The sequence below is a fragment of the Glandiceps talaboti genome, chromosome 18 (assembly GCF_964340395.1).
Source record: "Glandiceps talaboti chromosome 18, keGlaTala1.1, whole genome shotgun sequence".
In the NCBI taxonomy this organism is placed as follows: Eukaryota; Metazoa; Hemichordata; class Enteropneusta; family Spengelidae; genus Glandiceps; species Glandiceps talaboti.
The window spans coordinates 9,766,426-9,791,302 of NC_135566.1; the positions used below are offsets into that span (position 1 = coordinate 9,766,426).

At 34.7% G+C, this 24,877-nt stretch overlaps 1 protein-coding gene across 2 annotated transcripts in view; it reads left to right on the forward strand.

Annotated features, from left to right (window-relative positions):
- LOC144449417 (poly(A)-specific ribonuclease PNLDC1-like) overlaps positions 1-24,877 on the forward strand; it is a 78,966-nt gene that overhangs the window by 32,385 nt on the left and 21,704 nt on the right. Inside the window, exons 4-16 of one of the 2 annotated variants that reach the window (XM_078139948.1) lie at positions 13,123-13,198; positions 14,062-14,109; positions 15,837-15,932; positions 16,421-16,514; positions 17,983-18,074; positions 18,971-19,041; positions 19,309-19,369; positions 19,839-19,908; positions 21,143-21,228; positions 21,949-22,013; positions 22,472-22,539; positions 23,404-23,457; positions 24,207-24,249. In XM_078139948.1, coding sequence (XP_077996074.1) covers positions 13,123-13,198; positions 14,062-14,109; positions 15,837-15,932; positions 16,421-16,514; positions 17,983-18,074; positions 18,971-19,041; positions 19,309-19,369; positions 19,839-19,908; positions 21,143-21,228; positions 21,949-22,013; positions 22,472-22,539; positions 23,404-23,457; positions 24,207-24,249 — 924 coding nt within the window. Of the gene's footprint in view, positions 1-13,122; positions 13,199-14,061; positions 14,110-15,836; positions 15,933-16,407; positions 16,515-17,982; positions 18,075-18,970; positions 19,042-19,308; positions 19,370-19,838; positions 19,909-21,142; positions 21,229-21,948; positions 22,014-22,471; positions 22,540-23,403; positions 23,458-24,206; positions 24,250-24,877 lie in introns of both variants that reach the window. The other variant, XM_078139947.1, reaches the window with a different exon arrangement.

Consider the following 24,877-nt stretch of genomic DNA (forward strand, 5'->3'; position numbering starts at 1 on the left):
ACTGTATCAGGGACAAGCAGAACTGTCGTAATGATGAAAATAAAGAAAGTATCTGAATAAAGACTAAAGTGTTTCTTCAGCTGGAATCACCTGCCATGGAACGGTAGTGATTTCCACAACATTGTCTTAATACCATAATATTTTCTACTTTACTTTCATCGACATCACAACAAGTTATACTCAAATGACTCACAAATATATAATTATTATGCTGACTCACTATGTTACAGTAAAATGCAGTACACCGAAGGACAACTACAACCTGCAGATTATAGCCGTATGATACAACTTTCAAACAGCCAGCATATCTGACAGCAGTTCTCTCTATTGCAGTACAATTCTGTATGTACCAAGCAACTGGTATGAAAACAATTCATTGGGCTGTTTCCATTTCATTCAGTATCTGACCTGTGTCATTTCTGAGTCATTCTTCAAATTCAGAGTACAAAAAATAAGTAAGAGTGAATGAAAAAACACTGAGATTTATTTGTCCACAGGCCATTTTTGTTCAATTTTCTTTAAGTTAAAGAAAAGTAAAAGTGAGTATTATGATGTATTGGATTTTAAATACAGCATATATCCCTACCAGTATGCCTTCTAAGCCAATATGACATACCACTGATGCACACAATTTCTAGTGATTCACCAAAATTTAGTGTTCCCCTATCTCTTACTATGTGGTGTGATTCACAAGAAATACAACAACAGAATTCGGCTATCATTAGAGGGCACATTGATCCATACACAGTAGTTAATCAGAATCATTTAAGTACCTAAAAATTAAAATATCAGAACTTGAAAGATTAGTATACAATGTATAGAACTTTATCTGTACATGGTAGATTGCTAACGAGAATCTGTTGTGGGACTAATGAAAACTCAAAAAGCAATACATGTAGAACTTTTATGCTTACACAGAAGAATGTTAACGAGTCAGTTGAGTACTTATCAAAATGCAATAAGTAAACCCCATCAATGAAATTGTAACAAAGGTAGATGTGACGCTCTAGAAATTCTTTCTTTTCTTCTGTGGGCTATACACGTAGTATATGTGTAGCATTCCACAGTCCAATGTTTGCGTCAGTGGGTGGCTGTACTTTATCTACCAATTAGCACAGTAAATTTACCTGTAGGCCACATGATTGAGACATGTAGATAATATATATTAGAAACAGTAAATCTTCAGGAATAAAAAATTCAGTATAATTACTCCATGTATGATTGTTGGCTGACAGTGTGTATTTGTGCTTGTCAGGTGCTCTAGGGTTCTCGCCAAGGACTTTAAAAGTAATGGGTTTCACCATACACTTTTGCCTAATATAATCAGGGCTTGCCTCATATCTTCAGACATTGTAGTAGTGGGTTCCACCCTAGGATTTCACCTCAGGATTCTCCTAAGGCCATTTTAAGGTTGTGGGATTTCTAGGTTTTATTGAAAACAACTGACATTAGTTAACGTGTGTTTATCTACTATGTAAATTCAATACAACTCCACATTTCCTAGGGGCAAGGCATTATTATCTTATCCACAAGAAGGTAATTCAATGACTCCCCCTTTCACTATTAGCCTTAGTGAATCTGATTGTTATTGCTTTGAACTTTATATATACTGTGACTAAATTATGTGTTTTGGGTATACTAAATGTGCATACACCATTCCCTTATGGGCACAGACAGACACGCACATTTACATCATAGAAATTGATCTTCTTGGCTAACCAACAGAAAGGGTAATGTTCAGTGAAGTGGAAAACATTGCTTACTAGCTGGTACATATGTACTACAGTGGTAGGCTATACAGGGCAGATATTTGTTGTCGTTTGAAATAAATGGCATTTAGTTTGTACAATACAAACATTTCTTTGTGGTTTGGGGTGGTCGATTCTGGCACAAGGCAGGCACTTGTGGTTTAAGTGGTAGATTCCATGACACTTGTGGTTCAGTACTTGTGGACTGACAGCACAATGTATGTATTTGATGGTAAATGTTTGAGAGTTGTAGAATCTGGTACAACCATGTACAAGGCAGACAGGTGTAATTCGAAGAATGTCTGGACTACCATGATGTAGTAATGTACATTTTGAAGTTTGAAATATGTAAATGTGTGTACTGGTACATGTACAACAGATATTTGGTGTAGTTTCAGTGCATAACATAACATTTTAAAAATAAAAGGTAGAAACTTGTATGTGGTTAAATGGTAGTGGACTCAGGACTGTATGCAAAATCTATTGATGATTTGAATTGATCTCAGATGCATAATGATACAAATATTGTATTATTGTGGCTCTGAACAGGCACCCGTACAATGCCAAAATGAAATTCTTGATACATCAGTATGGTAACATTTAAATGGATGGTAGATATTGAAAAATTTTATTGGCAAGTTCTTGATGTATACAACATAGTGGTTTGATTCTTTGGCAGCTACATAAAAGACACTTGATGGTTTAAAGAGTGGTAGACTGACAGGTGTTTTGGTTTGAAATGGATTGACTCTAGTAAATAGGCATTGGTTTGAAAATATGTGACAAAAAGTACTTTTTGGTTTAGTGGAGACTTTGATAAAAGTGGTTCAAGGCAGACATGGATGGTAGTTTGATGTTGTAAAGTTTTTGATGTTTTTGGATCACAATGCATAGGAATAAAAAGTGGTCTAAAATTGATTGCAACTGCTAGTTCAACTGTTGACATTTGTTATTATTTGAAAGTGTAAGTTACTTGGTAACCCAGAGATTTGGCTATCTATCTAGTATCTGGCTTGAAAAAAAAAATTGTTCACCAGTCAAAACAGTATATCAAGTTTCTGGGATTAGTTACTTCGGGGTTTGAGAGTAGGGGAGGTGATATGGAGTTCAAGGAAGACATTGATGGACGTCTGTGGTTTTTAGAGAGGTTTAGTCACAATGAATAATTGGATAATTATCCAAACATGATGAGGGTTGAATTGTTAGCATTGATAGCATTTAGTATGATCCAATTATGATGTTCATTGTTGTGAATTGATGAGATCAGTGACATTTTAGGCTAAATGAGGAATTGATATTAATAACATGTTATGTAATGTAGTGTTATATTACATTGTACTATATAATAGTTTAATTGTCAGGAAATTAGTTTTCTAACCAGATATGAAATAAATATAATCATATACCATACTCACACCAGCATACAGGGTTGTAGGTTTCGGGGGTGATATTGCAATAATGAGGTAAAACACAACAGCAAACATCTATCTCAGTTCCACGAGTTTTAAAAGTAATCTCAGTTCCACTGGTTTTAAAAGCAATGCTCAGATCCAATAGTTTTGAAAGCAGTTCCCTGTCAAAGTTGATATGAGAATGTAAATAACAATATATATTTTATTAGATTTTTCCCTCGTAACATTGGGCTCTAAGAGTAAAACTTTGTGAAAAAAGAAGACGTTGGGTCACTGTCGCAAAATGTACCAGTGTTCCCATTAATATGAAATATATAGGACAGAGTTTGTGAAAACATTGTAAGATTTAGTCATTAAACTCAACTTGGGATAACAAGTAACTTTAAATTGGCAGTAAAAGTTCAACACTTGTATTGTTCAATCATGAATGGAACATTCCTCCATGAAGTTTGGGTTGATTCTTGAGCAAAAATAGCTATATACTATATAGTTCTAAAATCGTGAATGTCCGGATTCAAAGAATGACTTCCAAAGATAGTGTGTTTCTAGAGAGGTAAGATTGAAAGTTAGAAAAAATAGCTATATAGTCCTAAAATCATGAATGTCAGAATTCAATGTATGACTTCCAAAGATACATTACAATTCTGCTGATGCTAAAAGTAACACCTTTTAGCACCTTCTTACACCTGTACCCATATGGTGAATAACGCCACCAGCCTATGCTTTGGGGCTATGTGTAAATAAAACTTGTTTGTCTAAACTAAGCATCTTGCTGGAACTCGTTGACACCTCTCAATCCGATAATGGTCAGTAGTTGTACCTCAGATCACAGACAAGAAACTGTGTTCCTTGCCTGTGCTCAGATGTTGTACCATGGATCACAGTCCTGCTTGCAGACGGTGCACGCGTTTCGCTCAACACCGTCCTACGAAAAGTAACCGTCCTATAGCGAGTGCGAAAACAAAATACTTTCGCACCAATAACAAAATAATTACATATAATTTTTTTTTTTATAAAGCTATCAAATATTAGAAATCGGTCGAATATGTACTCATTTTGCATCTTTTTGACGATAGTAGTCGCTGGTACGATCACAAAAAGTGTCGAAATCGGAACTTTTCCAGTTCCGACTGATTTCAAAGTCCCGCCTTACAAACTCCGCCACATTTGATCGGGCGTCCACTTGGGCATAAATTTTACGATTGAACTTATGATTCCGGGATTTCTGGTCCTCCGGACTGGGACTAGTACTTTTGTAGCCAAGGCGAGGTAAAATTACTAAATAGTCGATTTATTGCTGATATTTGAACACAGATGCGTTAAATCTTTAGTTACTAGCATTTCAGGTAAGCCCAGGTTTCACAACTGTAGGCGACTTACTCCGTACGCAAGCAGGTCGACATGGACCCTCAGACCACTAGTGGTCAACCGGTCTGAGATGGATCATAGACCCTACGAAATGGATGTAGCCTAGTAGAAATGTCTATATTTGTGAACAGTAAGGAATGTCTCTCAGATAGACTGTGTCCATGACTGTACAATGTTGTGTCAATCAAGGCCTCTTCGCAGGTTTGTGAACAAAATGATGCTGGGGACTAATCTCCATTTCAAAAAGGGATGTTTTTCTAACTGAAAAAGGTGTTTGTCCTGAATGTTCGATAACTTGCATTTCCGTCATTTTCTCGTCTCTGTTAATTTTAGCGACGAAGACATGAAGGGATATGATATTCCATAGAACGCCTTTTGTTTATCAATTACAAACAATAGCATGTGAAGGGCGATATAATGTTGCCTTGTCCGAGAAACGGGAAGTACACTAGCTGTTTTCACTTCACTGCTCACACTTACATTGAAGAGCTATGTAGTCAGTAATCTTGGCTAGTCTATTCTATTGTCAAACAGAATTTTCCCTCAAATTCAACATCACTGTCAGAATATATTCGAGAAAGGTTTACAACGTTTAAACTTTATTCATCCTGGATTCAATAGCAAGTGTACATTCTTTGATCACGGATTTGCGAGTGCAAAACATTATAAAAGCACGGGACTGCAATTTTGTGTTCCATGTCTGTGTAACCTCAGATCACTGAAAATATTCATTAGTGGTCTGAGTCTGAGTTGGAACACATCTCCGTTTATAGTGCTAGTTGTGTGTATTCACTAAGCCGTTTCAATATAATAATCATATGGGCGTTTTATTTTCAACATCACGCAAACCATTGGCCTCTTTTCATGGTAGCGATTAGTCTATCTGCTAGACCTCGGATGTTCTTCCGATACAAATGAAACACGACCGAACATCGCTATCGAGGATGGAACATCCAAGGCAAGCCCTCACTGCGAACTACGTTCGCTTATAGTAATTAGTATCGAAAGAAAACACGAACATCTAGCAGCAAGACTAGGTAGAGATTTGACAGACGCCAACAAAATCGAATTTTAGACTCTAATATTACTCTTCGCACGTACAGAGTACTTTTTATAGGATAATATCATAAAAAGTGAATCAGAGCAAGCATCTAACCTAGAGTCTAAAATTAGATTTTATCCGATAATGGATATTTGTGTAATGTCGCGTCTTCATGGGGTCAGGTGTAAAAAAGACGGGTCAAAGTTTGGAAATGTGCACTCAGAGAACTGCGACACAACTGCTGACAGAGAGTTCTCAAATCATATTTCAGAGCTAAGGTGGCTATTGTCCTGCGTGTTCATTATAAAGCGGCCAAGTTCGCGTCACAATTTGTAAAATAACGCTACGACATTATACTAAACAATAAAGAATAAATAAGCCTTTGAAGTTTCTGTGCTCCTACTATAAATACTTCCTATGAATCTGGCCACAACTACTCATGTCCTAGTCTAGCTGCTAGACCTCAGGTGTTATTCCGAATTTACAATACGACAAGGATGGGCGTTCGTCATCACGGCGAACTTCATCGGGAGAAAGCCCGAACGTCTAGCAGCAAGACAACTTTCTATAGTGGTCTGAGCGCACCATGCATACAATGAAAAGATGGAAAAGAAGATTATGCAAATACCCGACACTTCTTTATTTCTGTTGATATAGATGATGAGGCCAATTAACACATTTCTACCAGCTTAGCATATTAACTAACCTCGGATTTTCGAGGTTGGGAAGTTCTCAATTGGTCATACTTTAGCATCGGAGAGAATTGTAATGGTGTGTTCATGTAGACTCAGTAAGATTGAAAAAAAAAACCTGTATAGTATGTACTGAAGTTATGTGAATACATTGAATAGAAAGGCAATGTTTTTTTGTAGCACATGGATGTAAATGACATCTTGAATGGTAACCCTATTTCAGAGGAAAACACGGATCTAGCTAAAGTTTAATCCTGGATAATGAACTGATTAACATAGATTCATAGTTGTATATAGAAACTACTGTTGTTTGTGACAATGACTTAATTTGCAGAATTTATTCATTGGCATTGGAAGATTACACTTGTTTGAAGAGAGCTTAGCTGAGACCTTCATGCCAGTGGATTTTGACCATGTCTTTGCCACAAATGCTTGGAATTTTGCTAATGGTTTGTATTCAAACCCAAATTTAGATTACGATTTTGAGAGAGCTTAGCTGAGACCTCCGTGTTGATGGATTTTGACCATCCTCGCCACAAAAACTTGGAATTTTGCTCATGGTTTGTATTTAAACCCAAATTGAGATTATGATTTTATGTAGTCAAGGCTATAACCCAACTAATAGATACATCCAAGTCAATTATGAAATCTACAGGGACGTGTCCCTTTGTGATTGGCTGATCCTGTCCCTCTTTCTTGAAGCTGCAGGTTGCAGATTTGAGCCCCATTGATGCCGTTTGTTAACTGAGTGGCTAAAGTCCTGGGGCAAGATTTGAACCATGACTGTGCCTCAGTCAACCCAGCTGTATAATTGGGACCTGGTAGGATAGATGTTGCAATGTGAATGCTATATGCTTATAAAAGGCTGCAATGGATTTTTTTTTTAATTTTTAGATTTTTTTTGTTTTGTTTTATAAGTGTTTTATATTAAAGTGTTTTTGTGTTTTAATAAAAGAAATTTTTTTCAGAAACCCATCTTTGTGTTCATACCTAGAGAAAGACCAATGTGTTTTATGTGTGTAGACTCCTTGCAGAGATATGTGTATGTGTGTGTGTGTGTGTGTGTGTTGTTTTTTTTGTGGGAGGGGGGAACTTCCAGTGTTTACACTTTTACTGGTTTACACTGGATTATCTTGATTATCATCAACCTCATCACCATGGCTACCAACCATCCATTTGCTGTACCTATACTATAATACATAGCTTAAGTTTGTGTCTTGACAAAACTATTTTAAGGGTACAACAATCTTATGATGTCCTACTTAGCCTATAGTCTCTGTAGTCAAAATGTTAAATAAACAGTCAATGACATGTTTTCAGTGTGGCCCCTTTGTACGTAGTCTGTGCTATTCCCTATACGGTATCGTTACGATTTTACACCTCCAGACTACTTTGTTTTGTATGTAAATACTTTCAACTGTTACATGTAGAATGACATTTTACTGCAGCAATCAAACCTGTGTTTATTGAGTTCTGACATGTGCTTATAATATTCACAACTCTCACTTTTACTTTATTTAGGACATTAATTGTCTAGGAAAGTATTCGGTAAGTAGATAGAAAAACTGCTGGAGTTTTTGTTGTCGTAACAAAACAAATTTAGATGTTGGAAGTCATGCCTAAATGCTTCTGAAGAATAGTCTGTTATAAGATGCAGTGCAAAAGTATCAGACTTTTGGCTTTGTTATTAAGTAGTAGTCGATATAATTACTTGCTTCTGACGGTTTTCATTTTTGTGATTGTGTACCAAGATGTCTAGAATTTCACTCTTTGATCAGACCAGGCCAACAACACACACAGAAAGGTTAAAACCAGTTGACTGTTGATCAAACTGTGTTGTGAGCACTGTGTGACCTCTGACCTCAGACTTTACTTAAACAGAAACTTTCTCACAGTCTCACAATGGTGAATTTTTTTTTATAGCCTTGTACACTTGATGAAATGTATGTACCAACACTTGGCAGGTGAATTTTGTTGACGAGGTGTTGTTTGATCATCTGAGGGGGCTTTGTGTGTGTAGGAGAGTCTTACATCTTTGCAGACCCAGTTTTGTATTGAAGTGCTAACATGGTATCGAATCATCTGTGACCACAGAGAGATCATAAGATTTGATGCCCTGGGTAGCACTAGATGATGACGTGCCAATTTACCGACAAATTTGGTAAAATACCCCAAAAACATTTCAATTCAATGTGCATCAAGATTTACATATAAGTTTCATCAGAAAACTTTTCCTCATACATGTATACTATAAAGTTTGCTGAAAAGTTTGTGAATATTTTGAAGAGTGTGATGCAAGATTTCCCTTCACTTTGACATTTCTGAAAAGTGTGGATTTAACATTTCTGTCTTCAGTAAAGACTTGTTTGTAACTCTTCTATATCAGTAATATTGACTGTAAGCTATGCCCTGTGTGCAGCCACCCCTAATCAGGCTATTCTTGGCAAAGAAATGGTAATTCTGATACATAGGGTGGTATAACTCGTCATATCTCTAGTTACATTGACAGACTATGTTAGAAACAAGTGATGATAGCTATAGTTACAGTAAGGAGTAAACCATATGATTTGGGGGGGGGGGGCACTGGAGGAATTGGTCCCAACAACAATTTTTGGACACCTTGACCGCAATTTTTTTTCCAAGAGTAAATTAATATAAATGTATCATTGTAGTTATCACAGTGGACAACATCAAAATGAAATTTATAGGTTTTACTTAGAAAGTCTTGAAATAATGGCAGTCATTGATTCATTGATTTGGTACTATCATATCAGTGGGTCCCAGGCTTATAATTGATAATCTTGTTTACAACAAATAAACATGTCAACAAAGAAAAGTATACCAATACACACAGACATACATGAATCATAAAAGAAGTGTGGGGGTCCTTTTGGAGAACATCACTTGCAGTGGGTGGAAGGAGGGGGTCATTTTGGAAAATGGCCTTAATCATCAGAATGGGGAGGGGGGGACTGTGATCAATTTGAGAGAACCCATGTTCAATTCAAAAACACTGCAATACCCAGTCAGTTAAAATTGACCGCCCTGATAACCTTTTTTACATTTTGTACTTTACATCCATTGCTTGTATTAGTATAACTGTATATTTACTGAATCACACTATTAAACATGTAAACATTGTAATCTGTTAACCTCAATATTTTACATGTATTACTTGTTTTAGTATTGCATTTTTACACTATACATGTCAACATCATAATCTGTTATTCTAACAGTACTTGACTTATACTGTCCTCTAATACCCTTCTGCATACTGACATTGAACTACATGTACATGTATAATATGCATGTGTCAACATTTTAATCTGTTAACCTTAACACCTTACATGTATTTAATATCACTTTACATGTATCAATGAACTACTCTGACATGTAAACATGCCAATTTAGTTCTTAACATGTATTATAATTGCTCTCTATTGCTGGCCATGTTATCTGATATTGAACTACACTAATTGTAAATAGTCTAATCTGTTGATGTGTTTTCATTTCAATCAAGAGTGTGTATCAAAGAATCAATGTCAATAGCTTGAAGGGCTTATTTCTTGACAGTGAAGGCTATGTATGGACAGTTAGGTTGTGTTTTACGTCGTACATATTATGTTGCATTATGTTGTACTTGTTCTGTGTTGTTTTGTGTTACATTACATGTGTTGTGTTGTGTTGTGTTGTGTTGTGTTGTGTTGTGTTGTGTGGTGTGGTGTGGTGTGGTGTGGTGTGGTGTTGCATTGCATTGTTGTGTTTGATACATTGCATTGCATTGCGCTGTGTTGTAACCAGTTGCCAATGGAAACTAGTAGTACTAGTACATAACACAACTGGATTTTTCTCACTCACCATCGTGTACATGGTTAAAATCATTATTCCCTACTTTATGATGACAGATTTACAGCGTAGTGATAGGGGTATACATGTTGAGAGCATATAAAGTGTCATACTAAAATGAAGCACTTTGTAAAGTGCATTCTGAAAAAACACTTAATACAGACCAGTAGATTATAACATGTGACAACATACATGAGTTATAATGTAAGTGTAAATTGTAACTTTATCATGATATGGGTGTAATCATGGGTATATTGATAAACAATGTCCTGTCTATAGTGTCATTGAGAATTACAGTTATTATAGTTAAAATGACAGATATCCAGGGTGTTTTTGAAAACTAAAACGATTAATTACTCAAATTGTCAATTAAATGTGAATATCAGGAAATTATACTCTGTATATCAATGTTATCTTAAATAATTGTTTTCTGACTTCTCAATACTGGCTGCTATATATCTGAAAATTGACCATTCTTTAACATGAAATGAAAACAATTTTGTTTGATTCTGAGCTGGTGTTAAAATTACTTTTGTGATGAAAAGGAAATTGTAGTGATTATGAAACTACCAGTACCAATAAACCGCCCAAAGTGGTCAAGACTTACTCTGTGAGGTACAGCATGACAGGAGAGAGGAGGCCGGTGAGGGCTGAGCGACACATCAGATAATATAGTCTTGTCAAGACTACCCAATGAAAAGATTATGACACAAATTTTTTCAGAGTCAATTATAAATTTAGTCATAAGAAAATGAAAATCTAAGTTGACTCCATTAATGTATTTCACTTTCATTTCATTCCTGACATCTAAGGAAGGAATCTACCCCAGGGAAGCTATATGCCTCTGACAGCTAACAAACTATTTCTAATACAGTTATTAATCTCAAGTGCTACCACTCAATTTTACGTGGCGACACCTAGCAACCCTTCAATGTATCAAAGAGAAACTAGGACCTAAGGTTTTAGTGACATTTTTGTTAGAATTTTCATTATTGTTGTTGTGGTTTCTTCACTAAAAGCACCATGCTGTTACATTGTATTCTGAACCAAAAAATGATGTACATTCAGGGACAACCCTATGGCCCTATATGTTTTGGACAGGGTGAGTGCAACTAGGGGAAAACATTTTTGACTGCATTGAAAGTAAAAATATACCAATATCTATATTTTGCATATGATTTAGCTAATTTCAATTAACTGATTGCTTATATACTAGTAATTAATTTTCAAACCTGTATATTATATTATGATTGTATATTTTATAAGAGGTATTTGGCAGACAACAATGTCTTTGGCAAATTTGATACCTGTATGTCCAACAGTCAAGAGTGGTGTATAATGTTTTGTGTAGAAGAGGTGTTTGGCGCACAACCATGTCTTTTGCAAATTTGAATACCTGCATGTCTAGTGGAGAGTGTTATATGATGTTTTGTGTGTGGAGAACTACCATGTCTTTGGCAAATTTGGTACCTGTATGTCCAACAATTGAGAGAGGTGTATGGTGTTTTGTGTAGTATATCAATATCATCAGAATAAAATAGTAAGTGGGCCACACCCAGACCTTGTTAGCCAACCTTTTTTTTAATACCACAAAGCAGAAAGTACTTTTTAGTTTTACATGAATGATCTCCCACTGGTACGTGCAAGACTACATGTCGAGATGTATGACACGCAAAATGTCTCACAGACCTTGAAATTACTTCATTGCACTCTGACAATGCTGTAAAATATGAAGACCAATGCCCTCGTATATGCACTCGTTTCATGGTTAGCAACCTAGATCTCGTACACAAAGAAATTCTTAAGTTTGTGTCCCAGTGTGAGGACGTCATACTATTCGGTTCAAGCCAATGATATCATACACAATGATAACTGAACAGAACATGTTCAAAATATATCTTCCGTCACGTCTCAACTCATGTATGCAATGTATAGAGAACAATACTGTCTGTGGCAATAATAGACTTTTTTATACTGTGTATGATGGTACTTTGTTAGCATAGCACTTCACACCAATTGGGAGAAATCTTGTTCTCATCAGAACAATAATTCCTCAGTGTTTACATTTGGAAAACCCAGCAACAGGAGAGGGGGTCTGGTAATACTTCCAGGGGGTGGGGTGTCAATGTGATTGCCAAACTTTATTTTCAAGCTTCTAACCAAATTTTAAAAAATTTCATGCCTTCATTGATAACAGGTTCTACATTTACTACTGAGAAGTTGATATATAAAGTTGATTAAAATTTACTTCCAATGTGTACAGTGCATGGGTTTCTGGTCGTATTTACATGTTTTACCATCATGTTTTTACATTGCATTGATCGTGGTGGTGTGACAATTTTCAATTTCAATTTTCATCATTGTTTACATCAAATATAAACTTGTCGATGTCGCACTTGTGAATGTTTGCTTTATAGGTGGAGGGCCGAGGGAGGGGGTTTTGTACTAAACGAATGAAGTTTGTTTATTGAGCTTGTGCGACATTGTGCAATTATCCCTTAGGCGTCACCATGCAGTGTTACTATGGAAGGCCGAAGGTACAGCAACAGGCCATGTCCTTTTGTTAGCGATATAATCAACTGCATAACATACTGTTCAGCTATCTTATACAATACACTTACTATACATTGTGATTGTAAAATACAATCAGCTAAACTTTATGATACTTTACAGATAAAACAGGAAACACCCAATATTGCAATGTCACAGACACGTTGAAACCTTACTGCTGCATGGATAATTTCGTGACAAGCCATATGTGAAAAAAATTATGATTGTTCAAAAAATTATACATTTCGTATACAACAGGTTACATATTCAATATTTTTGCTACGGTTTGTACATATAATGTCATACAATTTACCTACCAGTAATTATTAAATTAAAAATCTATTAAAATTGCATTTCTGATAATTTTATAATTCAGATAGCGTCTATTGTTTTCACTTGTTGAAATATAGAAATATTATAATGAAATTGTGAATACTAAAAATATGATTTTTTATTTTTTGCAGGTATGAGGCCTACACGTATAACTTTTATCTTTTTCCAATTGCCTGTTCTACTGTGGATGTACTATTCTCCTGTCAGGTATGCTTGCCTCATTTAGGATTATTTTCTTTAGTGGTGATACATGATTGTAGTTATCATGTGTGATAAACCAGATTAAATGGACCAAGTACAAACCCTGTCTTCACTACAAAAAATGTAATCAGCATGATGATATGGTATGATGTGATGTGGTATGGTATGGTATGGTACGGTGTGATGCGATGTCATGTGGTATGATGTGATGCGATGTGATGTGAGGTGATGTGGTTTGGTGTGGTATTGTGTGATGTGATGTCATGTGATGTGAGGTGATATGATTGTGATGCGATGCGATGCGGTGTGATGCAATGTGGTATGGTGTGTGATATGATGTGAGGTGATGTGAGGTGATGCAATGTGGTATGGTGTGATGTGATATGTGAAGTGAGATGGTGTAATATGATATGATATATATGATATGATATGATATGATATGCGATATAATATATGATATAATGATATGATATGATATAATATGATATGATATGATATATGATATATGATATGCTATGATATGATATAATATGATGTTATATGCTATGATATGATAATGTGATTTATCGAGCACCTCGACGGTAAATAAAGAAAGCTGATTGGCATTTGACAGATAGCATGGTCATTTATAATATGAAGAAGGCATGAACCAAAAAACCCACTGGGTTCTAGGCTAGGGGAATGTGAAGATAAAAAAGGAATAAACAGCTAATTTATGGGAATTGCAAATAAACTTTATAGTAATATTGTGTAATATGCTACTAATGTGCTTTTAATAGCTGTAATTGCAAACAGTATACTTGACATTCTTTAGTTGCCAGTGACTGCTGGCGATTTTAACGATCTCAGCATTCTTGTTTTATTTGCAGGCATCAAGTTTAGAGTTCCTGTGTAGACACAATTTTGATTTCAACAAGGTGAGTAAAAACTAACTTACTTTGTAATTACCACGTTATAAGTTTTCAATTTATACAAATTTAAAAGATTGCAGAGCATTATTTAATTTGCTGGTAATACATAATAGGGAATTAAAGTACAGGACCAACTCCGAAATAGGTGCAGGTCAAACTTCGTAAAAGGAAGAAACAGAATATATTCCATCTTCAAAAGTTCAGGTCACCCTTTTCTGTAAGGAGATCAGGATATTGGCTTCTTCAAAATCATGTTAATCTCTCACCAGTCTGAGTATCATCTCACAAGAATGCTTATATACTTGTAGAGATGTTGTATATAGAGTATAAAGCTCAAGCCCAGTCCTCGACAGCTTAAACGTATTCATGGGTTTTGCTGAATTCTGTTTATTTTCCTTCAAGAAAAAAAGACCAACTGCATTTTTTTTTAATGTTCAAAGAAATGCAGTTGAAAAACCTTTTTAAATTATTGGTCAGAGTGTGACAGCATGTTAGCAGATATCTTGATTGTCTGACATGGACTTTCTTTGACTAGTTTCCGGGACTAGTTTCCTCCCAGATGTATAAAATTATTGCATATAATGTTCTTTTTTCCCCCAATAATCTGACAGTATAGCCACAAGAACATTATTTCATTCAGTAGTAGATTCCCATTCAACACTTTGTTATCTGGGTTTCAACACAACATATGGATCCTAGGATCATAATAACATTTTACTGAGACCTTCACCATCCTTACATAGATTAAGATGTACTCTGGAAAATTGCTCAATGTCCCTGGACTTTCCCAGACTTAAACATTGTATTTATTGTGTTCTAAATGAAGATTTTAATCAATCATGAACCAATCAATAAATTGGGGATCAATGGAAATCAATTAATCAAAAAGGTTTTCTTAAGTTTTAGACTCCATCCAAAACACGATTTATCTCGTATGTGTTTGGAAGGACGTGGCATGACTTATCATCATACATCAAAAGTGTCAAATATACCTGCAGGAACAGTAGTTGGATTTTATGGGCAAAAGAGTACAAATATTTGTAGTAGTGTGATTTTTATGAGAAAATTCCCCCAGGTATATTTAACCTCATAAGAAGAATGTCTATTTGTATGTTTACTTCAATTATAGTTAGTGGAATAGGGGTCCACTGTGTATTGAGTGTCCTTGTGTGCCAAGGGAAAGTGAGTATTGGCACGTAGTGTCATTGAGTGTGACAGACTTGCAAACTCATGATAGACACTAATAAGAAGTAAATTAAGCCACTACGGGTGGGAGATGATTAATTTGGGTAGAAGTTTGACATATTGAGAGTACAACATGACTTGTTGTTAAGTACATGTAGACTTTATTGTCTTTGTTACAGTGATCCTGTTTATTTTTATGTGTCACATCGTAACTCGTCCTTAAAATGGTGGTCAGCTAAAAAAAAAAGGGAGAAAAAAGAGTTTGAGTTGAGTTTTGAGTTTGAGAATAATGGGTTGAGAAAAGAGAGAAAAGCATGCATGTCTTTACATGTTGATGCTTCAGCTCATAATCGTAATCATACATTTAACTGTCTAGCTGCCTTATAAATGGGGGTGGGGAGGGGGGCTACTTCCCTTCGTCTGAATGATATCATACGTTTGTATTAACCATTTGATATACCAAAGGTCCTAAATTTCAGTCACTGTGATAAATGATGATTTTCACCAAGATATGATAAAAGTAGATAAATTACAAATTTCTTTGTCAGTTTATATATGATGGTGTACTGTACCTCAATGAAGAACAAGAGAAGGAATTACGACAACAGTTGAAAGAACAACCAGCTTTGCTAACAAGGTATGTTGTTTTAAATAAAATTGTGTTCCATATAGGTGAAAGCAGTAGTGATATCACCATTGATAGCGTCAATGTGACTTGAACAGTTTGTGTAGGCCTGGAAAACTTAGTCTGTTGCTATCCGTGCATCGATCTCAACATCTCTTTGAAGAGATTATTCAATACCATGTGTAGCATCTAGACTATATAAGAAAAGTTGCCAAGGAAGTGTTTTGTAAATAGGGGTTCAGGAAAACATACCCCCAATATAGACCAAATACTAATTGAGAAAAATTACCATGGACTTGACATTTCTGGTCTGTCAGTTCACACTTTTATGTTGAGTGGTTTCTCTTTTGTAACAGAAGAGGGAGCACTATATTGAGATAGGACTAGCTGTTCCATTACAAAAGACAATTTAGTAAAACTGTGAAAGAGTATCACCAAGTCAGGTGACTTTTTTGTGTCTATAAGTAAATAAGCCGTGATTTGTTTTGTTTCAGAGATCTTGTTGAGGACCATTTTTTTCTGAGTAGATATGTATCAGCAATTGCAGATTGGACGCCATTAGCTGAGGAAGATGAGGAGCTAGTCTTAGAAAGAGGACCAGGTATATAAATAGATATTTTATTTTATACACATCCATGTATGCTATCAAAGTGTTAGATATTATTTCCCAATATTTTTCTTTGTCCAGCCAAGGATATGATACTCAGACTGATGAGAGATTACATGACATGACTATGAGTCGCTAGCAGAACCCTTAGGTCACAAGTATTTTGTGGCTGAATGAAGAAAAATATTGGGGAATAACATAATTATACCATCGCCAATATTACCAAGGAAAAAGAATGGAATGTTGTGGCAGTTTTGAATGTTTTGACTCATATTTTGAACACAGCAGAACCGATAATGTACGGCCAAGGGTTGTCGTGACATAAAATGCACATTGCCATGACTTAGAATGACCAAGGTATAAATTCCATATTTTTTTGTACAACAAGGCGTGGTATAATGATTTATGTTTGCATTGTGTGAGGAAGGTAGTGGGAGTTTCGCCCACACACATGCACAACACCCTCCAGAAATCGATGATTTATTATGGACTACAGTGAAATCAGGTTATGAATAGGCATTGTTCTCAGCTGTTGAAGAATGGGATTGCCACTTGACAAGTTTTTTGATAACTGCTGATTCATCCGTATATTCATGTGTGTATCAAAATACATGTAGATCATTTATAGTAAAGATTCCTTTGTACATTCTAGTTTCTGATAACAGAGTGAGTAAATTTTCCATCTCAGAATTAGCGCCGAGACTTGGCTATCTGGCTTGAAAATATCATTCACCAGAACATACTGTTAAGCCATTATGTTGAGTCAGAAAGACAAATCTCTTGGTCTCAAGATGTTTCGTGTGATTTCTATTTGGGAGGTCTATTCAATTTTTGAATACACCATTTTGATATTCCCTGGGGTTGAAAGTGAGATGCTCTAGTGTAATTATAGTAGATGTGAAAATATGAAGTCATGAAGGAAAGAAAGACAAAGATCAAGAAAACAATATCATAGTAAAGTATAGAATTCTTAGTAGAGTTTAGACAGTCAGAACACTATGGTTGTATAGTCAGTCATTTTGTCAGCCATGAGAATCGTCCATCTTATTATGCATATTAAAGATGACCATCTTGATTCATCAGTGTAGACATTTTTTTACCCATTCTAATGACAAATTTATCTAGATTTGGTTAATGAACACAAAGTTCCCAAATTCTGTCAACAGCTATAGTTAAGAGACTTGGTTATCTGTCTCGGCAAAGATGTCCACAAATTCTGTCACCATCTAGCAGAGAGACTTGGTTATCAAACTGGACATAGTGGGTCATGAAGTCCACAAATTCTGTCACCATCTAGATGAGAGACTTGGTTATCTCAGACTCAACATACTGACTTATGTTCTGGTGGACAACCTTTTCAAACTGGCTAGCTAAGTCCCAGGGCAAGTCCCTAGCAGTCCTCTGATGATTTCTGTGGCTTTTTATTTGATCTGCTAAAAATTTGACTCATGTTTTGCTTTAGGTGTAGATCTAGCGTACACATTTGTAAAACTTCATGCTGAGTTGAGGAGACAGTTTACAGATATCTGGACAAGTACTAATGAAGCTGGACAGGTAAGTACAGTTCATAACATATTTTATGGCCAGCAACCTTTTAGCCATGTAATGTACCACAGCGTGACCCTTGCCCCTCGTGGTCCAGTAATTTTCCATAGTAGCTGTAACTGGAACAATGCTTTTCATAATCATTGTTATTTTTTTCAAGTTATTCATGTTGTAGTTACTGAACCATGCTGCATTATTGCCTAGTGAGTAAACCCTGTCAACATCATACAACCAGTGACAGACAAGCATTGATGAGTAGAACTTGTTACAAACTGGGATAATAAACAAGTGAATTGGATTAATAGCACTTGGCACAGCATGTTGGATGTACAGAGACTTGTATTACATTCCATCATTTCAGTTGTATGGCCGTTTTTATACAATAGACACATACTAATTAGAAGTTCCCCTGGCATTTCATGTACACATAAAGAAGCCGTAGAACTGTTCTTATCAAACCATGAAAGAGACCACAAGTCTCTAGTTCAAGCATATTGTACCAAGTGTTGTTATTCCAATTTAGTTGCTTACTTTCCTTGTTTGTAATAAGTTCTGTTTTTCAATACTTGGTTGTTGGCGGCTGTGGGCTTAAAAATGTTATATTATGTGTTGTGATCTTGAAAAGTCTTGTGTCTGGATACCTCATTTCCATGACGATATACCTCATTTCCATGGTGATGTATACACTAGATTGCCATGGCATTCTAATGATTAACTTTGTATTGAAATATGAATAATTCATCATATACTTTTCTGAAATCTTTCTGTAAATGAAATAGAATTCCAGAGAAAAGTCTTCACTCAAAACATGATACATTGTTACAAGACTTTCCTTGGTTATTTCTGCTTTGTGTCTGCTTTCTATGTAATAGTTTTCAGTGAAAGTGGTCGTTTTGTCTCTACAGATAGTTGTACAGAAAGTTTCAAAGGAAGAACGACAAAAACTGGAGTCTTCATCTGAGTGTCTTGAAGAAAGGTTAGTTCTAGATTGGTAAAAATTGTTGGAAGATTATAATTTCCTACCAGCAGGATTTTGGTATTCATGTGCTCCTGGAAAATCCTGGAAAGTCCTGGAATTTCAAAGGATTCATGGAAAATATGATCACCTCTTGGAAACTGCAGGAAACTGTATTGTAGTATTTGAAAAAATGTCCTTATCAATTAATAATATAAATGAAGAAAAGATAATTTATTACATTGTTATGATTTTAATCTGATTTCATATAATTATTTATTCCCACAGCCTGCTTAATAAGACTCTGGGATTTTCAAAAGTTTTCAGAGCACTTGTCAGAGCTAAGAAGGTAATTGTGTGATTATATTATGCTTTCCATTTTGTAAGTGAACTATCTTTGTTATTTTTAGTATTGTAAATCATAGACCCTTCACTGTTGTGGGTCTTAGATGTAGTCAGTCATGGTATTGAAATAGAAATACAGTATAAAAAATTGACTTGCTTTTCTTACCAATTTTTGTCTATCTAACCTGGCTCATCTTGCCCGTAGATCAAGACTTGGCTATCAGTCTTGGAAATGTCATTTGCCAGAACACAGTCAAGCTAACAAGTCAAGTCTATGTGCAAGATCAAAGTGTAATATATCTAACTGTAGTTGGACTGATTTAACACCCTGTACCTGAAAATTACAGCTATGGTTACATTCATAAGTCAACTGCTAAATTTAGTATTGAGGATTGAGTATATGCTACATGGTCACTATATATCAGTATATTACATACATAGCACTGATGACTCTGTTGTACATTTCTTACCAGCCAATTATTGGTCATAATATGCTGCAAGATCTGTGTTTCATATATCATAAACTACACAGGCCTTTACCTGGTGAGTATCTTATAGTACCTAATAGTAGTAAGTTATTCTATTTCAGGTAACAACAATTACGGAATTTAAAACAAAAAATATATAACATGGTGATTGATAAATGAAGACATCATGTTCAGTTTGGTATATCCCAAGCAATGGTATTGTCATTGTGTCAAAATATTACACCCATCAAAGGTGCAGATATTCTTGGTTAATAAAATAATATTATTGCCTTGATATTGGTTTATATGCCTAAGGTGCAAGGATACAAGCAGCACGACGTGTAGCAGAGTGCTTATCAATATCCTTGCACCGCAGGCATTTAATATATTTATTATATGTCTCCACAGATTTTAATTTCTTCCTGACACATCGCTTGTGAATTTCAGGCTACCTCACTTTTGATAATGTGCATTAGGACATTAGGACAGAATTACATTGATAAACTGTTGCGATATGTTTGCTGTATGCAAATTTAATATTCTGACACCAGTTTGTTTACGACAGAATTTTGATCCACAAGCAGACTTAGCTTTTTAAGTAATAAAGTTTGATTTTGATGTAAATAAAACTGTTTGTTTTTGTGTTATCTATCAAAACAGTTCCAGGTTGATTTCGGTCAGTACTGTAATATATATATATATATATATATATATATATATATATATATATATATATATATATATATATATATATATATATATATATATATATATATATATATATATATATATATATATATATATATATATATATATATATATATATATATATATATATATATATATATATATATATATAAAGTGATGATGACATACATGTAGCAGACCATATATATATATATATATATATATATATATATATATATATATATATATATATATATATATATATATATATATATATATATATATATATATATATATATATATATATATATATATATATATATATATATATATATATATATATATATATATATATATATATATATATATATATATATATATATATGGTCTGCTACATGTATGTCATCATCACTTTCTCCATAGAAAACAATGTAACGCACAGTTGTTAAATATATTAGGCATGTAATAAACTAATTTTTTGTAGCTGGCACCTGTATTGTTATGTAGCTTGTAACTTCAAGACTGTACTTCCAGCAATTTTTGTTCTGAAACTTTTCAAACCACAGAGATTTTCAATCATGTCATCAAAATGACAATATACTTATTTTTGTATGTCTCTTCAGCAACATACAGGGAATTTAAAGAGGAACTGCATCGTATTTTCCCATCTGTGTTTGACACAAAACATATAGCTGGTGAATTAAGGAAGGTATGTAACATTTGGCATATTATTGGCTTTTTTTTCCAGAATGGATAGAATTAAAATATACCATCATGTAGATAGGGAAATAAAACAGGAAAAAATCACCAGAAGACTACATGTATATGTAACAAATACATTTATGTATAATAGTAAAAGTTTATTATGTTACATATATTCTTCTGGCAAACACTTCCTGTTTTTGAAGACACTAGTACATTTGTACATAGCAGATATTTGATCCAAGCCAATGATCATTAACCAGTTGAACATTGCTGTTTACTTGTTAACATGTATTAAACTCTGCATCTTAGCTGTAAAAACAAATTACAATGGTCTGGTCGGATAGTGATGGACAGATACCTTCAATACGTCAGTTCTCTTTTATTCTAGTTGTGAAGCGTTACATGTACATGGTACAGCTATAAAAACATAGCGTGCAAAAATGTTTAATTCTTCCATGATTTAATTGTCCGTAAAGCAAACACCATTTGTAACACTATGTATGTTCATAATGGAAGCATTAATATTCATACACAAGTTCTCATCTTCCATAAGTGATTTGTTCAAAACCTGTCTGTTTCTCAATCAAAAGTGGAAGAAGACAACTTGTGTATGAACCATTTGTAAGCTTTTATACCAAGTTTTAATGATAAAGGTCTATCAGACAAACATATTCTATCATCCTACATTGTTATCATGATTTGTAAAGTTTCACACTTCTTACAGTGTCTTTCAGAGAATGTATTGTTTGGGTCAAGCAATCTGCAAGAGTTGTATTTATCCCTGGATAGGTATGTACACAATGTACCATTCATATAAAATAAAGAGACACAAAAAGGGTGCCCAGTTCACTTTCAAACAGTCTAAACAGCTTAATAGAGGTTACATAAGGTTCGAGATAAGAAGTAGGGTGGTACCTGGTTTGAACTCCTCACTTTCACGCTATCCAAGGGAACTTTGTTTGGTGCACCTGAAGGGCACTGCACTCAGTCTTTACAATGATAACAGTTTTGTATTGAGTGAAGCCTTTACAACTATAATAAAACTGTTGATGCTCACTTGTAGGCTCTTTTCAGGGCAAAATCTCAACAGGAATATGATACGAGATAGATTTTATGCAAGTATTTAAAAAATTAGCAAAAAAGATTGTCTAAATTTGCCCCATGTAAGGTGTTTCATCTTGATATATAAATATAATTATAACTGATTGTTCAATATGCAGACTCTAAAACTTTTTTTTTTCTTTCAGCCATAGAGGGCGCTATTTTGCACTTTATTCACCGGATATCACGTATGCAGAAAAGTTTAATAGATACAGTAAGTTGTGAACTTACCTTTATCCATTCTACCTCCATTCTTTATCTGAGTAAACTAGTGGTGTAGAGGCATTACTAAAATCAAATAGCTGCTCTGACCACAGGGGCTTGGAAAAGGTTGTATTTATTTACAACTATTTATGTTTTTCTTTATTGTTTACTTTTACATTTTTGGGTTTTTTTGTTATTTTTCGTTTAATTGTTTGCTTGCTTGGTGTGTTTTTTGTTTTGTTTTTGCTTTTAATAATAACACTTCCCTACAAGGTTTCATGTAATAAAGTAACAATGTGAAAAGCTGGTATTGTGGGTTTTTTCTCCATCAATTTTAATTGTTCTGATTTTGGTTTTTAATAGACAATCTTCACTTGATCTTTACTCATTATCTACCTTATTAATTACCAATGAGTTACTTCTAACGAGCACAATCAAGTGGTGACCCTTACAGGACCACTGTATTAATAGTAGATAGAGACTTTATGTAATACTTCTTACACAGCTTCATATTTATATTAAGGTATAGATGTATTAATCTCTGAAATGTTATCTCAGTGTCTGAATAAGGAGGCTATAAGGAGGCTACATGTCTCTGAGAGCACATGTATGTTCTTGAACTACTCTTCCACTTGACATACTCATAGTATGTAGTAGACTTTTTTGTATTTTGAAAGTGAATCTCTGTTAGACATAATTATCTCCCTGAACAAAAATACATGTATATTTCTCATCAGTATTTTCAAAATATACATGATGATATCCTAATGCATATTATGAGATGTGAAATTAACAAGTGTTCTTTCCTGTTGTTGTTGTTGTTGTTGTTGTTGTTGTTGTTGTTGTTGTTGTTGTTGTTGTTGTAATATATCAGCACAGCAAGGACATCCACATGAAGCTGGTTATGATTCTTTTATGGCTGGATATGGTATGTACACTTTCATTGTGCAGTCAGTCAATGTCAAGCCCTGCCAGTGCAGTGCAGCTTTCAGTAGACATTTCACGTATACAGCGCCCTCTAGTGATCTATACAGTATATATATTATATACATGTATTCATGTGACAATCAAATTGTTATTGTGAATATTTCTCTTTGAATCATTAATGTACCTGAATATAGAATGTTTTCTTGAAAGATATACTTTCAAAATTACATGACCTAATTTTGACTCAACCCCGGCAGATCATTAGAAGAACTTATTTCATCTATTACATCACTGACATGGCCACAAGGTCTTAAATCTATATTACTTTCTCCATAATGATTATAAATAATATTGATCCTGACACTAGAGGGCGCCGTACAAGAATATTTCATCTTACCAAGAGGACCATGTCTCTTTTGAAATGTTTATTCCTGTTACATTATAGTTATTTAGATTGTAAATGATTGACAGATTTCAAAACGTATCAAAAAACCATTACAGTATGACCAGTTCATCTTGCAGGTGTCTAATTTATTGTGCTAATATTGTATCATCGTCACTACTATCATTGTCGTCGTCATGATCATCATCATCACCACTACCACCAATATCATCTTCATCGTCATCAATGTATCATCAGTGTCATCATCTTCATCATCATCATCATCACCACCATCACCTCCACTATCATCATCATCCTCATCAAAAACAGTGTATAAGTCTATATTCAATTCAATGTTATTTCAACAGTTTTCCTAAGGATGGGGCATCTGTTAGCTGTTAACGGTCTTCAGTAAGTAATCATTAACTTTTAATACCATCAGATATGCTAACAATACTTGGTCTGGAACCATACTCCATTTCAAGTTCTTTGCATCTCAACTTATACACGTAGAGGTTTACTGCAATGCTAAACAATACTGTTCGCTGGTCCCTGCGTCATCACATGTGAGACTGCGGGTAACTAGTAATCGCCATATTGAATTACCATGAGAAATGTGTACATTCCACCAATCTTTTATGGTATTTTTTGGGTGGTTGGTCGTCTAGGCCAATGAGAAAATTAGGTGTGATCACTAATTACCTGTGTTGCATATGCAGGGACCAGCAAAAAGAATACTGATGGAACGACTACATATAATCAGTAAGGTACGCCGTGATAGAGTGCCCTCACACACCAGTCAACCCCTTTCATGTAGGAGAGCAGGCCAGAGAGGGCAGAGTGACTCAACATATCTTGAATTGCTCTGTTTCTCAACACAACTTTTGACATCAGTGTATATCATCCTATAGATTTATGATTTACGTATGTATGTATGATCTAAGGCCAAAAAATAGAAAAAAAGAATTGTTTCTGGTCAGCGCGCACATCACTTTAATACCCTCACATCGGTCTTTTTTGTGTGTGTTTGTCCAGCCCA